Source organism: Mirounga angustirostris, unplaced genomic scaffold (assembly GCF_029215605.1).
Source record: "Mirounga angustirostris isolate CCGP_5_RB_7025 unplaced genomic scaffold, mMirAng1.0.hap1 SCAF_3, whole genome shotgun sequence".
Lineage (NCBI taxonomy): Eukaryota > Metazoa > Chordata > Mammalia > Carnivora > Phocidae > Mirounga > Mirounga angustirostris.
The window spans coordinates 69,388,207-69,405,669 of NW_026991711.1; the positions used below are offsets into that span (position 1 = coordinate 69,388,207).

General features: G+C 37.0%; 1 protein-coding gene across 1 annotated transcript in view; it reads right to left on the bottom strand.

Moving 5' to 3' along the window:
* The window catches only part of RXFP2 (relaxin family peptide receptor 2), a 46,678-nt gene extending 43,302 nt beyond the window's left edge, over positions 1-3,376 (bottom strand). The window contains exon 1 of the mRNA XM_045868530.1: positions 3,175-3,376. Coding sequence (XP_045724486.1) covers positions 3,175-3,376 — 202 coding nt within the window. The remainder of the gene's footprint in view (positions 1-3,174) is intronic.
* Positions 3,377-17,463: the final 14,087 nt, after the last annotated feature.

Consider the following 17,463-nt stretch of genomic DNA (forward strand, 5'->3'; position numbering starts at 1 on the left):
GGCTGTGTAAGACAATTTGAAGGCAATATATTGTGTTCCCTTGTGGGGTTTACCATGAAGGCAAACTTGAGTTCCTTGCAGGCTGGACCCAACTAAATGTCCATCTCACAGATGCAGATTCAGAGCAAGATAAGTAATCAGTTGTCACAGACAAGAGGGATCAACTTTATTTCCTTGTCCCTGAAAGAAAAATGGAATACATCTAGCAAGTTACAGTGAGGGAAGGGAAAGGGAAAGACCGACCATGTACAAACAGAACTTATCAATTGCATTTCTCTTAATTCCCCATTTTGCACTCAAGAATGGCATCTTCCTGAAGACATGCTCAAGGTATAAATTTTATGTGGAAGGAAAATAAATAAGTGAAATCTATTCCCTACGCCTTCCCCTCTGTATCCTAAATCCCTATTGTCCAAGTGCCTGGTACTTACTTGGTGCTCAGTAATTTTTTTAATGAACAAATGAATTAATGGGTCATTTAGGAATAAAAAGAATTGAAGGAAGAGCTCTTTTCAAAATTTAAACTTCCCAAAATTGCAAGCTTATATTTTATTTTAATAACAAAAATATTGTTTAGTTTTCTAAATATTCCATTTATTATTTTTTTCCTGGTCATTATACAATTTAAAAAATAATTAAGAATTCTTGCTGTATTTGGCACATACTGAAAAAGAATCAATAGCCGTCTGTAGAAAGCATATTCTGCCGTCTAGTCTTCCTGCCATCTGTGGAAGTGTAAAGAGATAGTTTTTATTGAAACTTGGGGATTATTAAAATGGAGGATGCCTGCATAAAAGCTATGTTGATAGCTTCTGCAGTGATTTCTATGGGACCCCTGCCAAACACACAGCTGAGAGGAGGTTCGAACATGTGAGAGAAAATTGCTCAGTGAGTGCTTCTTCTCTCATCTGGTCAATATTCTGGACATGTCTGTGCAAAGAGCTTTTTAAATGACTCCTTGAGAGCCTTTTGAGGCCAACTGGACTGCTGCCCAAGAACATTTTTTGCTGCCTGCCAACACCTTCCTCGTGTTCCTGGGAAACAACAGGTGAAGATGCTTTTTTAGGTCCTCAGTTTGAGAATCCATGGAGCTGTGCAAGTCCCTCTTTTTTTTCCTCTGATTCTTTGCCAGTACTAGTCCTGCATGAAGCTGAAGACAGCCCTTTTCCCTTCAACCTGGTGTTCTGGCTGAGATTCTTTCCACACTAACACCAGAGATGACAGCTGTACTGTCCCAGGGGGGACATAGAGGATCCTGGCCAATGAGGCCATTTCCCAGAATGCGCCACTCCTAGTGGAGTTCAATTCAGATGCAGATGAAGCCTCTGCCATTGACGAAAGAGCCAGCTTACTCTTTAAAGAGCAGCACGGGAAGAAACATTTATTTCACATGCAGAAATGTTAACTGAGTGCCTTCTAGGTGCTAGGTCAACAGGGTAGACAATGCCCAGTCCCACCTGGAGCTCAGGTGCTAGGATGTCTAAGAGGAGCAGCAATTCCATTCACGATGAGAAGCAAAAGTGAATCGAGCTCATTCACTGAATCCACCTTCTAGAAGCTCTCCTATTTCTAGGAAGAGTCTGAGCATCATAAAAGCCCACCTTTGTGGGATGGATGATTTATTGTTTGTGTGGAGATAACTATTAAAGTCTTTCTAAAAAACTTTAATGTTAAGGTGAGTGGAGAGAAATTGGTTTCTTGTTTGTTGTTGTTTTTTTTAAACTTAGAAATCTTATGCTTTTATGCCTCTGTTTGGTCCTCCCTTCCCTGACAGTATTGTGTGACCGTATCAACCAGGATGTATAGGATCCAGATCTAGTTTTATTCATACATTTACCCACCTCCTTTTCATTTCAAAGATTGCTGCCTTAACAGAATTTCTCTAAACCCCTATTCTCTGTCATGTTCTTCTGGGACAAACCAACCATCTCAGGCTGGTGAAAGTCCCTCGGGATCCTATTCACAGATGTTCTGTGGAAACTATCACCCCATCTCCCTCTGCAGATGATTGTCCAGTGTTTGAACAAACAGATTTGGGGAAATGATGACAAACCACGTGGAACAGAGTATAGGCTCAAGAAATGTTGGTTTAAATTAGAAAACAAGAGAACTTCAAATTGTCAATATCATCGTCAACAGGGATGGATCTCAGCCCCACGTTTCCCTTGGCTGGGTGCATTTATGTGGATCATGAATTGAATGCTGTGGCCCTTGATGAGTTATAAAGATATAAGGGCACCAGGAAGACTTCTCTTCCAAAAACATCTCTGCTACTCACCAATAAACTGCTTAAACTTCACCTTTAGGGATGAATTCTTTTAAGTTAAAATATTGTCTTTTAGTATTTAAATACCAATCTTGTTCTGCATGAGTTTGAGAGACTATCTTCTTCTTAAAACCTGCCTGAACACAATGGACTCAGAGAATGATCACCGTGGTGGATGAAGGAATAAGAACATGGAAAGAGTGCTTGTGGAAGTGAAGCGTGATGGAAGCTTGGCATGGGAAATGTGGAAAGGAGAGAAGGTGCTTCCCTTTTCCCTTCCCTCACTCTTCTAATTCATCCTGTCTGCTGACTGCTTAGTGTCAAGGGACTTTCACTGGGTTTTCTTCCTCTTGGCGGTAATTCTCCCAAATTCTAGTTCCATTGACTTACAGATTTACCTACATACAAGACTGCTGCATGTGCCTGGGCAGGATGTACCTCACACAAGCATGGGGCACCATTCACATAGACAGCTGGTGTCGAGCCACATAGAAGCCACACATTCCTAGGCTGAGGCCCTGGGTGCTTCTTTGATGATGCACAAAGGATGATGTTCTTCTTCCCTGCCCTTGCTGAAGTTGTCCATCTATGTTTTATATTCCACTTCACCTCATGTTCTCAGAATCTCTCTCTGTTAATTATTATCTTTTTCTCCTATATTTTAATATCCCTGTCTCTCCACTGGTTTTTAAACTCATGTTAATCTTATTCAACCAGCTCTCATCTTCAAAACAAACAAACAAACAAACCAATCAAGCAAGCAAACAACCAATCAACCCATCAGCCCAGATCCTACTGTATCCACAGTAGAACTGAGACCCACTTCTCTCGTCAAAATTAAATTTCTCAGAAAAATCATACAAGTCAATATCTCCACTTACTCACCAACCTTTCTGTCTTCCACCCACAGCATTTGGTCTTGGCCTTGCTGCTATCTCCCATCAGAATCATTAATGTCCTCTTTGTTACTAGATGCAGTAGGTACTTTATAGTTTTCATCTTCCTTAGTTCTCTGTAGCATTTGACACAGCCAATCACAGCCACTGGGCTGAAACCTTTTTTCCCACGGCTTTCTGATGTCTCACTGCCCTGGTTTACTTCCTCCTCCATATTCTCTAAAGGTCCTCTCCTCTATATCTCCTTAATGTATTGGCTCCTTCGTCTTTGTCAACACCCTTAAGATCACTGTTAAACATACGGTCAGAGATTTCTCAGACCATAAAGTCAATTAAAGAATTAAGAGGGATCTGCAACAAGTTACTAATATTTAGTTTTTCAAGTAAGAAAAAATTTTAAAACCCTAAGTTACCATGTATTACAATAATGATTTATTAGAAAAATAGTATTTTATCATTAAAAATTACACAAAACATATCCACAGGAAAAAAAGACAATCCTTTAAAAAGAATACACTTAGCTTTATGGAAAAAACTAGCTTATTTATGCTCCTGGACTGGTGAAACTTTCATTCCTGATGGCAGTGGCCCGGAACACAGTGTTTGGAACTAGGAGTGAGAAAATTGAATCTGGCAAGTTTACCAGAATTCTTTAGAGAGCTTAACCTTCTGGTCTATAACTCACAAATATTTTCACCCAGTCTGTCATTCGTCATTAACTTTGCTTACGACAGGGGCTCCAGGGATGGATCTATCAAATTCTGACTTTAAAATAACTATGCAAAGTAAAAATAGAAGGTAACTTGATTTAATAAAGGATATCTGTAAAAACTGATAGTACATAATCTGCTTAATGGTGGATTTTTGAAGGCTTTCCTTTTGAGATTGGGAACAGGACAGCAATGCCCACTATTTCTATATCTATTCAACATTGTCCTGGAGGACTTTAGCAAATGTAGTGAGACAAGGCAAATAAATCAATGGTTTAAATATTGAAAGAAAAGAAATAAAACTGTCATGATTTATGAATGATATGATTATGAACAAAAAAAATTACTAGTACTAGTGAATTTAGCAAGGTTTCTGAAAATCAATGTCATTTCTGTATGTCAGCAACAAAGAATTAGTTAATAAAATGTTTAAAAAATACCTTTGATTACAGCATCAACGTGTTCTATATTTAGGAATAAATCTAACAGAAATCTGCAAGACATTTATGTAAAGTATATAAAATTATTGAGTGACATTAAAGACGCAAATAAATGGAGACTTAATATTTTAAAGAAGTTAATTCTTCACCCAATTGACCTACAGGTTCAAAGAAATGACAATAAAAATCCAGGAGTGTTTATGTATATATGCATAGAAATGGATAAGTTGTTTCTAAAAGGCATATATTTCTAGAAGCTCAGTAAGAGCCAGGTCAGTCTGGATGAAGGAGAACAAGGCAAGAGAACTTATCTGTAAACTAAGACTTATCATGTGGTCACAATAATTTATGCAGTGTAATACTGGGGGGAAAGGGTGAACAACAGGCAAATCCAATGGAATAGAAAGTTCTGAAAGAGACAGACAGATGTGAACGTTTGATTTATGACCCAGTGGCACTGCAGAGCAGTGGTGGGGGGTAGGTACTTCTAGGTGGATTATATTTAAATATTAAAGGTAATCTAATCGACGTTCTGGAAGATAATGCGGGAAAAGTCTTTATGACTTTGGGCTAGAGATTTTAAGGAGAATACAAAAAAAAAAAAAAAAAAAACCACCCAGAAAATAAAAACGTTAATCATAAAGGAAAAGAGAGCTGAATTAGACTATATTAAAATTAAGAACTTCTGTTGCAAAAAATGAAAAAAAAATATACCATTAAGAAAGTGTAAAGGCAAGCTACAGAGTAGAAGATGTTTCAGAAAGTTTGTAATTAGAATGTATGTATGTGTGAGTATATGTGAGTGTGAGTGTGTGAGTGTGCGTAGTGAGAGTGTGTATGGAGGGGGTGAAAGGGAGGTCCTACAAATTAATGAGGAAAAGATGAACAGTAAATAGAAAACGGACAGGAAACTAAACAGACACATAAAAAAATGGATACACAAATGGCCAAAAACATTTGAAAAAGTATTAAATCTAATTAGTATGCAGGGAAATGCAAATTAAAACTACAGGCTATCACTACATATTACCAGTATGGCTATAATTTAAAAAACCACCAATCCTACACCATTTGGCGAGGATGTGAGGCTGTGCAAACTCTCATGCACTTGTGGGGTGTTCCTTGGAGCAACGGCTTTGGGAAACCACCTGTCATTATCCGTTAGACACAAAGCCTTGAAAACCTGATGAGTCAGCAGCTTAAATTGGCGGCATGTACCCAGAGAAATGCATGCACGTGCGTACCCGGAGACTCAGACAAGAATATTCACTGAAGCATTCTTCATAACAGCCTCAAACTGGAAACAACCCAAATGTCCTTGAAAAATAAAATAGATAAAAATTGTGGTGTGTTCATCAGTGGCATATAGTATAGTATTGAAAATGAACAAATTAAGTCATTCAAGGTGATGTCTGATCAAACACAGGCAGCAGAGAGTTCTTTACTTTTTATAATTGTTGTGTATTCTGGCAGCCCTATGTCTACGGGAATAAGATTTTGAGGCTTTAGCTTGTGCCAAAATGCACAATATCCCAAATGCAATTTTTCTCCTTTTTCACTTCATCATTCTTTTTTTTTTTAATTATTATGTTATGTTAGTCACCATACATTACATCATTAGTTTTTGAGGTAGTGTTCCATGATTCATTATTTGCGTATAACACCCAGTGCTCATCACAACATGTGCCCTCCTTAATACCCATCACCAGGCTACCCCATCCTCCCACTCCCTCCCCTCTGAAACCCTCAGATGGTTTCCCAGAGTCCATAGTCTTTATACCCATTTCAAAAGTCATTTCTGTGAGAAATTTACTGATCCCCTCCAGAATCTCTCTAGAGTAGGAACTTTCTCAGGTTGTCTGGGTGGCTCAGTGGATTATGCATCTGCCTTCAGCTCAGGTCATGATCCCGGGGTCCTGGGATTGAGCCCAACATCGGACTCCCTGCTCAGTGGGGAGCCTGCTTCTCCCTCTGCCTGCTCTTCCTGCTTCCCAGCTTGTGCTCTCTTTCTCTGACAAATAAGTAAAATCTTAAAAAAAAAGTATGAACTTTCTCCTCATCAAGGCATCTTACACATATCTCTATTGTAGTATTTATGACATTTTATTATAGATATTTTTTCTTTTTCCTATGGTGTATTGTGCCCATATTATTCTTATTCTACCAATTTCAATTCTCCCAATGCCTCGTGAAGTTTTCAGTTTTTAGCACTTACTATATGCCTCAAAATTGTTATCTAAACTTAAGTAACATATTCAGGGGTAGCTGTGTTTCCATAATTGGACTACATATACCTAAAATGCTATATGTGGAAGTGGGGAGTACACGGGTACTTCATGATAATCCATGTCAGAAGCATAGGTCCAACTTGAGTGTACATGTGTCAGATATGACGTCAATGTGGGTTAGGTGCAGATAGGAGCTTTATGTTCATTTCTCTCTTCTCACTTATCTACTATCAATACTATAGTTATTTCTTATATTGGCATTTTTAAAAAAATATTTATTTATTTATTTGAGAGAGAGAATGAGCAGGGAGAGTACAGAGGGAAAGGGAGAAGCAGACTCCCTGCTGAGCAGGCAGCCTGATGTATGGTGCTCCCAGGATGCTGCAGGGCTGGATCCCAGGACGCTGGGATCATGATGTGAGCTGAAGGCAGATGCTTAACCAACTGAGCCACCCAGGTGCCCCATATGTTGGCATTTTTGCTTGAAGTTATCTACCATTGAAGGGGAAAGGTGGTTAGGTCTCTCCTAATTTCCAGGAAGATTCTATGTACGTTGAGGTAAGGTGGCCCACACTGACTTATAGTATATGCTCTGTGTCTGGGAATCAGTATAAATATTTTCCTCATACTTTGCTTTTTACAAAACTCTTGCAATTCACTCATACAATGGACACAAATCACATCACCTTTGCAAAACCCTGTGTTCCTAGTGAGGTTTTTCCAAGTAGATAATTTTAGCATTAGTTACAGTTAGAGTGGCATTTATAATTGGGAAGTAGGAAACAGCCATAAAGGAATAGTTTCTGAACAAGGGAACAGAATTTTTCACCAACACTCAGCATGGAGTATTATCCCTTTCCTGACTATAAGTAAGTTTACCTAAAGACTCTCTTATCTCACTCTCAGACAGAATTTAAGACTTTTGAGGGAATATTTTTGCAGTGGCCCTCAAAAGAAGAATGGAAGTGAATCAATATCTTTTGAATTTCTTATATTTCATGAATTTACATGAAAGAAAATTAAGAGTAGAAATATCTACAATAATAGATACACTATTTTTAGCCTAAGATACATTATTTTTAGCCTATGTGGTTGAGCCTGAAAATCTCAGACAAAAGGGTGAATAAGAAAGAGACAGAGAGGTGGGTAGGGGGAGGGCAAGGAGAGGGGAGGGCGAGGGAGGGAAGAGGAATGAGGGGAGTGCTTGAATTAGCACTCTTGTCTTGCTACAGGCAAATGACTCATCTAGTCGAGTCCACTGGCTGGACCATAATCAAGCAAAAAAGTGGATAATTAAAACGACATGACAAATGAAAAAGAGGATCTCACTCTAAATCAGAAGAGACGCCTCCCTAGCCATTTTGTCATGGGTTAACAGTTTCTTCCAAAAAAGGGAGTGGTAGAGACTACCTTATAGTTAAACGTGCACATTAATTATTCTTTTCTGGATCATACTGTCCACTAGGAGGCTGTATACTGATCATTAGACAATGTGGGTTCAGCCATTTCTTTGCTAAATATTTAATTTGTTCTTATAATCCTCAAAATTAAAAAAAAATTCAAGAAGAATTAATATGTTAAATAATGCCGTGAACGCAATTAACATCCTGATATGCACAAAGAGTATAGGAAGGAATTAGCATTTCTTCTAGGAAAAAAAGCCTACTTATATTTTGATGTGCTAACTGTAATACCAGTGTTTCCAGAGGTGTGATTCATAGGACAAGTTTATCAGATCACCTGGCTTGCTTCTGTACTGTGCAGAGTCCTGTGCTCTAGCCTAGACCTATTGAATCTACTGGGGACGGAGTCCTAGAATCTATTCCTTTAACATCATCACAAGTGGTTCTTAGAAACCCAGCAGTTACACCAATATTATGGCCGGGGCTAAGAGATTATTTGGTGTGCTGAAGGCCAAAGGCTGGTGAAGGATAAGGCAGTGGCTTGAACACAGTTTTGCTAACCCTAAATCTAACATACTTGCCACTCTGCTGCCTCCCCTACCCTGATCCCTTACATTCGTATGGCGCTTCACTACTCCAAATCTCTGGTTTGTGTGCCCATCAGTGTCCAATTTCTGATAAAGCAAAATCTGAAGAATGAAAACCACCTTCTTTTCCGAGCTTCTGCATCAAGATGATCTGTTGTGAGCAAGTTCTGAATATGCTCCATTTTCCATAGACACAAAATGATTGCTACTATGTTTCTTCATTAAAACATTAAGCTCTTAGCAGAAAGAACTCTCCACAAATATGAATAGAGAAAAAGCCACCGGTGTGAGAGGAACTAGCCCCCTAGGTGGGACTGGATGAGCACTAGGACTGGGCTCCAAGCCTCTCTCCGAAATGGGTTGAATGCGGCCGGGCCAGCAGGTGCGTGGACCTACAGGAAGTGCGCACATTGGGACTGAGCTCCTGATGATGAATGGAGGATGAAATAGCTCTGCCTGACTACCCAAGGTTGTGAATTTGATATCGCCCTGCCCATGCCAGCAGTGAAAGCAGCAGTGGTGATTTGCAAACTGAACATGAGATTTGGAACTGGTAAAATCCCTGAGATTCGAACATAAATGACAGCTCAGATCTGAACACTTCAGTAGGCTATGTCGAGGCAATTATGGGAGCCCTACTAGGGAGAGGCGTGCAGGAGGAAAGTCCCTTCGACTTTATGAAAATGTCCAGGGCTCCAGAAAAGGGAGAATTCATACCTGAGGAATTAGATGATAGTGCTTTAAAAAGCAGTTTAAATCTGTATGATTAAAATTCTCAAAGAAATAATGGAAGGAATAGTATCATGAGGTAAGAATGGAAGTTTATAAAACCAGAACAGACAGATTTAAATACAGTTGGAATTATTGGAATGGAAAATATCATCACCAATATTTTTTTTAAAAATTTGAGCAGATTGAGTAAAAAATAAACTGGAATTATAGAAAGGAAGAAATAGTTAAAATGATCTCTCTCTCTTTCTCATTGAACACTTTATTCTAATAACACAGAACTTCCCTGGGGAAAGAAAAGAGTCATATAGCCCTGGGGAGAGTAATGTGGCATGGGACAGTGGTAACCTGAATAGAGTGATGGCTAGTGTAGATCTATAACACCTTAAAAGAAACCCATTGGAGAAATGTATTTCAGAATTTATAATTTGCTTTATTCTAGAAAGTTAATATGATGCATATGCTATAAATGACATAACATTCCCTGCTGGGTGTGGGGCAAAATCACATAATCAAGCACATTAATATTTATCTATATCATAATGTGTGAAGTTTTGCAGTAAAATTATAAATGAAGACTCTAAGTTGCTTCTGGTCAATTCTGACCACATTTTGTAGGCAAAAGAGTTCATACTCTCAGTTTTCAGAGCTCTCTGGATTTCAGAATTGTCAAGAAATCACCATGGACCTACAAAACCAGTGCATGTTGGGGTTGAAGTGATAAGGAGACATAGTACGAGTTTGCTTGTGTTTGGACACATGTTCTAGCAATCTGAACCACAGAAATGAGGACTGCTGACCAGGCCAGGAGCCACTGGGGCTGGCTAGCCACAAATAACAGCAAGGAGACCAGGGCCTCAAAGGGGGACAACAGGTACATGAAGACCCGGAGAGGAAGCTCAAGAGTCACAGGAGGCGATTAGAGGTGAAGCATGCTTGAAGAAGGAGGAAATAGAAGGGCAGTTGGATTCCAAGGGGGAAACAACCAGGTGGATGCTAACAATCAAAGTGGAGAAGTAGGAATGGGAATCAGGGAGCACGAGATATGAAAAGCGGGAAGCTTGAGCTGGAGAAGGTAAGAGCTCAAAGAGCAAGAGAGTTGAAAAGTGGAGGCAGGAAGACTAGAGAGAAGAGGTTTTAGAGGCCGGGAAGCCTGGAAGAGACCACAAAGAGAGGTTGAGATGGAGAAACGACAGCAAGAGAGGCCAGGTGGGCATCTGAGACAGATGTGCTCAGAGGTGAGGAGAAGAGGGGGTAAATGTGGTGGGAGGCGAATCTAAGAAAGGAGCACTGGTCGGGGTGCGGGGATGGGGAGGCTACGGGGTGGGGGCGCCAGGGAAAAGAGAGAGCGTAAACAAGAACAGACGTAAGGACAGAAGCCAAAACAGTGGAGAGTAGGAGCGACATAAGACAAGAGGTCTACCGTTTTATCAATAAAGCCGATTCCTCAACTGCAATTCCTTTCTAATTTTACCATGTTCAAAAGTTTATTTAGTCACAGGAGCATGAAATCATTTTATTTTGATTTGAAGATACTTTTCTGAGGTATTTAACAACGTTGAAATTATTGCAAACTTCATTTTTTTCCCGTACATACTCAATGACTGGTATGGGGTGAGAAATTGATGGGTGTGAATAAAGCATAGAAGACAGGTATATTTTTTATTTTCAGATAATTCCACTACTACGTCTCATGTAAAACAAGCACTTTAATTTTTTTTCCAGATGAATATTAAGTTATATATTTACCAAGCAAGTAAACCAAGCTACTTTGGGTTCTTAAACACTATATATATATATAGTATATATATTCCAGAAAACACTGTGCATTTATCATTATATAATTATGTGCACAAAAACTATTCTTAGTTAATTGAATTTTATTCAGGCCACAATTTTACAGGATAAAAGTGTGCCATTTTTCAAAAATAACTTATTTGAAGGCATACCAATTTTGTCTCTAAAATCCAGGTGACAGCCAATTTTGTTAGTTCAAGTAAGAGTTCTTAAAACTCTTAATATATCTGGTTTGTATTTATTTATAGTTCAACTAAGAGTCCTTAAAACTCTTAATATATCTGGTCATATTTATAAGATGAACAAATGAATAAACGTCTGTTGCAGCGTGTATTTACTTAGTGCCTTTAGAGAGAACACATCTCAAATAGCTTTCTCTTCTGGGTTTCTGATATTTTCCCTCTTCGCTCACAGTGGGCTCTTTTCAGCCCTCAAGCTGGTGAGTTTCTTTTTCATTAGTGGTGCCGCATTAGTCTCTCTGTATGACTGGCCTGCAGTATAATTGATTTTCACAGCTCCCAGCAGCATGATGTAATTGTGTGAAATTAAAATTTAGTTGGAAAACCTTTTCTCAAGTCACTGCAACCAATTAGAAGTGACATTACTTAGAAAAAGAAACATCCAAGCTGAGCTTTGAACTTGTCCATTAGGGGGCAGTCAAATACTGCTCACTTCAAAATATTGTTCAGGCCCCGTTTCCAAGGTTAGCAAATCATTTAAGTAGCAACTGGTAGTTACCAAGTAGCAATCTGGGCACTTCATGCTTTTAATTTCCCATAGAAGCCCATATTTTTGGTTTGTCATACTGTCCATAATAAGTCCACAAAAAACTTTTGTTGAGAGGAGGTGGCTTGAGGCTGGTTAACAAGGATACCCAGTGAATAAATTGATGATAAAATACATGTACAAAGTTATAAGGAGATAAGTTATTTTTACTTACCAGTTAATGCCTGTAGCTTAAGTTAGTCAATATCATTCATCCCTTAGGCACTCAAGGGTGATCATAGCCAGAAGAGAAAAGATAATAGTATAATGTCTACGTTTTCCTTTTGTTTAGCTGTGGCCTAAGAATCTATCGCAAATATTTATGTAAATTTAAAAAGCAACCTGTGCTCTTACATAATTTGGAATGACTTTTCTTTCTTTCTTTCTTTTTTATTTTTTTATTTTTTTTAAAGATTTTATTTATTTATCTGAGAGAGAGAGACAGAGAGAGAGCATGAGAGGGGGGAGGGTCGGGAGGGTCAGAGGGAGAAGCAGTCTCTCTGCCGAGCAGGGAGCCCGATGCGGGACTCGATCCAGGGACTCCATGCGGGACTCGATGCAGGACTCCAGGATCATGACCTGAGCCAAAGGCAGTCGCTTAACCAACTGAGCCACTCAGGCGCCCCACTTTTCTTTATTGTAGCCTAACTGCTTTACCTTTCTAAAATTTTGTTGTGAAAAAGAGTTCACTAGTTACATAGCAAATGCTTATTATTTTTATAAATAGGAGTAAGATATCAAAGCATTAATATGTCTAACTTTGAAAATAGATAAGTTTGAGTATAAAGGGTTAAATTAGCAATCAAAAGTCTGTAAAATCAGAATGAAATCAGAATGTGAATTCTGAAATGTAAAATCAGAAAATGAAAATTTCTAGGGAATTACAATGGAAATATTTATCAGGTTGGTACTGTGGATCTGAAATATGGCATTTACTTAGAAATAAAAAACAAATTCATCTGTTTAAAATTTCTTTCCTTCTTTTTTTAAAGAATACCATTACGTTGTGGTGAATAGTAAAACATTATTTCAGGAATAGATGTTTTTCATCTCAAAGATTTTGTTTTTCAAAATCAATTAAATGCATAAGCAAAAGTAGTACTATAGTAAAATTGGTTAACTATAGTTGCAGTTCCTCTACAGTTAAGAATTAAGGGTACAGATGATCACTACACAGTGTTTTGGATCCAAGAACCTACTTCTTCTATTCTTAAAAATCATATTAAATTGAATATTACAAATGTGCATAAGGACATATGAACTGAAGGAAGACCTGAAATCAAAGAAATGGACTACTTTCTACAACTGTATTTCATGTCAAGTGAGTTCATATAGTCTTTCTTTTTAAGAAACACGTTAAGATCATACTGAAAAGATAACTTACATTTCATGTAAAAGAGATTAAAATCCAAGATAGAAATCATGCTGAGTGTATTAGAATAATATTTTTAAATAATTTGAAGCAAAATTTTAGTATTTCAAATTCAAACTAAATTTAATATTTTAAAAATCTTTTATTTGTTAGACGTTTGTAAATAACTGCTCACAAATACTGTGTTTTATTTCGAGATTAAAAATATTCAGTTGAATTCATCTAATAAAGATTGAGTATCTTAAAAACCTAAAACAAATTTCTCAGGAAATAAAAATAATTTCAAATTCTAACTTTTAGTCTCAGAGGTTTATCAAAATTCCTTAAGAAAGACTATGGACTTAAACAGATACATTTGAATAATAATAAATCCAACATGCCTTAGGTATGATATATAGATACAAGCGTACAACCTCACAACAAAACAAGTCTATATCTTTCTTTAAAACCAGGTGAAGATTAATTTTTTTCCTTAGCTTTACAAGAAAAATGCCACTAACTTGAAAATTAGCAGTTTGGCTGAAATAAAAATGTTTAAAAATTAAGAACAGTAAAGAGAATTATCTAAATAGATATACTTTTGTACGTTTTAAATGATTTTGATTTATATAGGTTTGCCCTTAGGGAGAGCTTCTGATATTTAGATTTGTCTGTGGCTTTTTTTTTTTTTTTTTTTTTGCAGTTCCCAGTTTAACTATGTTAGCAACGAAACAAGCAACTAACAGTTACATACATTTTATGAAGATGTTTCAACAGGTTGAAGTTTCATAAGGCAAAGTTTTAATTTATTAATTTGTCATACTTTTGTTACAAATACTAAAAATTATTTTCTCCATTATAATTGACATATTCAACCTTGTTTTTTAAAGATGTTTTATCTACAATTTTAATAACACATAAAAGCAAGTTTCCATGAAAAATTTGTTGCTAGGATGGGACTATAAGCAATTAGTGATCATGACAAAGACAGTGTAAACCGGATGTCTGTTTCTCAAACGCTGCATCGAGTCTATTATAAATATGCTAGAACTAAATAGAAATATTCTATTTCCTATTCTTTTGGAGTTGCACTCATTTAAGCGAGAAAGTAGCAGCCTTACCTTTGATATCTATCAGGACGATGAAATGAAGTAGTAGGAACATTGCAGTCAGTCTGAGGCTGAAGAGATGTTTAATACCAGAAAAATAACAATAGGTTTACAGCAACTGAAGTATTAGATGTATCCTCCTTATACCTCAGAAGGAGTTCTGATATAGTAACTTCGGTGCCTCCCATGCGTCTGAGCATGCTCACAGCTAGAACCTTACTGGCATGAGGGGAGACCGTGTTGTCACTAGCAGCCTATCTTTCTTGCTCTTTCTTTTCTGTTTCATTTTATTTTAAACCTACAGTTGTATTCTTGGTCGTTATTTCATTATAGGATGGACAGAGAGAGACATAAAGAAGACTTTGGTATTATTAGATAGGAAACATTTTTTTTTTTAAATCACGTAAGAATTGTTTCCCCTCAAAGCATATAGTGCAATTTGCTCTTACTTAAAATCCAAACATATACGGTTCTTGCATATGAAGGCATATAGATTTACATTGAATAGGTGATGAAACTCTTTATAAGCATGTTTTTTAATGCGAGAAGCAAGTGACAAAAAGCTACTTATTGACAAATACACAGAGAACACCTATTCATGTGCACTTAAATATTTTCAAATAATATACAGAAAGATAGTAATGAAAATATATGGCCTTGGGTTTAACAGTCACTGTAAAACAGTTGCACAATATTTTAAACATTTACTTCCTCTATAACCATATTCCTTTTTTGAAGTGGATCATTTTCTTCTTGCTTTCAATTCTTGTTGCACGCCTACTGGAAAACATTAATTACAGCTTAATTCTTACATCCTGAAAGTGGCTTCTAACACAGCAGAGTTAGTGCAAGTTCAATTATAGGGACTTTTGGTTGATCCTAACGTAATCAGAAAGATTTCTACGAAAGTTCGTTGTAGAATTTTGTTGTCAGAGTATATGTTTTACTAACTGGGAAATGCCTACGTAGACATACAAAATAGTTTGTAGTCTTGATTTGGACAGAGGGTTTTGTAAGTGAATGATACGGATTTTCTTGCATGTTATTATTAATCGTGTCGTTAACAATACTGTTTGAAAAACTATCCCTTGATGACTGGCTATTGCTGTCACAAATCATAAGAGATGGGTTTTCATTGTTCTTTCTTTCATTCCAGCCTTTGATAGAATAAGGATTCAAAAGGAATTTGAAAGAGAAACTATTTTATTGATCACATAATGTGCTAGTTCTTTCTCTTTTAAGAAGTGAGCTAGGGGCGCCTGGGTGGCTCAGTCCTTAAGCATCTGCCTTTGGCTCAGGTCATGATCCCAAGGTCCTGGGATCAAGCCCCGCATCGGGCTCCCTACTCAGCGGGAAGCCTGCTTCTCCCTCTCCCACTCCCTCTGCTTGTGTTCCCTCTCTCACTGTCTCTCTCTGTCAAATAAATAAGATCTTTAAAAAAAAAAAAAAAAAGAAGTGAGCTAAATTCTCCAGATACATTTAGATGTGTTCTCTCATTTTTCAAACCAAGAAAGCAACAAAGAGAATCAAGTATAAGATGAGAAGAAAATATTCAAAATCTTTTCTTACATTTCAGGCACTTTTTTTCTTCACTAGCTTTGGAGCCTTTTCAAATAAAAATTGCCATACTTCGCTTACAAAAAATCAGGGTGATCAGTTTTTCTTATATTTTGTGTTCTGCTGTCAAGAGGATGGATGCTGTTTTCTGGTATTGAAATATTGAGCATGAATTTTTAAGTGCAAGTAAATGCCACGAATTGCCCATCACAAATCTAATTGAAGTTTAAATATATAGTCCATGAAAATACAATTTTTAGAGAAAGAAGAAATGTCAAGATTTCAAAGAACTTACTAGACTTTTTCATGAATACTAAGCCTTGGAAATAGATTTAAATTGCTAAAAAGTTGAACCACCATCCCTTTGTTTTAGGCTTTTCAAAGCTAATCTTTGAAATATTAGGACACAAAATTTAGAACTCAGTAATTACAAACAATAGTTAAGAACAACTTTGGGTCATTATTGGTTTCTAAAGGCAGAAAAGGGCACGTATTGAAACATGTTTCAATTAATATGTTTTAACTTTGATTTATCTAGCGTGAATATCCAGCCTTTTGAACTGAAACCGAAATGGTTAAAATGTGCACAGGGGATAATATATGTGTTTAAATAAGGGTAAATGAATTTACTCTTTCCTTGGAGACACTGCTGGGGAGGAAGTTCCAGATAGTGCTTCACGCAGAGCTGAGAAGAGACTTGCAAACTGATTCAACCCTGGATATTAACTTCAGATTTGCACAAGTGTGCTTTATTGATCCTTGCCTGAATGAACTCATTCCTTCATTCCGGTCCCTGATGAGTAGCACCCATGTTTTCAGCGATAATAGTAAAAGCTCATGTAAAAATAGTATTTACTATATAGCACAATTCAACGTCATTCTGGATAGTTGGAGGGAGTTTATTTACTGAAAGTACTGATTACCTAGTTCTGTTGGGGGTGGAGGTGGGTTGGGGCACTTTCCTAGTTTCCACTGTAACTGTTATTTGTGTTTTAGACACCATTGTTACACATAAAGCTCTGAGCTCCAGAACATAATTTATTTAAATATTGTCAGAAAACCCTGATTTTGACACATTCTTAGAATTATGTGATCATTTTTCATATAAGCTATAATTCATTATCTTGCCAAACTAATGTTTTCACCAAGATGCTTCCTGAACATTCACTGTGCTTAATGCCAGTATGGCCTTGTAAACACCTGTCGCTTCTACAAATTATCTTGTTTTTTATTCATAAAACCTGATCCATTCGCTATTTACTATAATTTTGGGGTTTGGGGGAAAAGGATAGAGTGATAATCAATGAATGAACTATATTAATAGATAAGATTTGTTCTCAAAAAAATTTTGGAATAATAAATATCAGAATTCCAAGCTTATGATAGCAGGTCAAACAATGGCCATGTTCACTTGAGTAGTCTCTCTACCATAAATAAAGTTATAGTAAAGCCTTAATAATTCAGCCATATTAGCTAAGTATTTGTGATGATTATTGTTAGCCTTTCTTCATGAGATTATGTCACTAATTTATCATTCAGTAAGTGATATTTTGAGTAAACTTTTCAGCAGGGTGATAGATCTATAAGCACCCTGTTGGCAGAGCAAATCAGACTGAATCCTATGA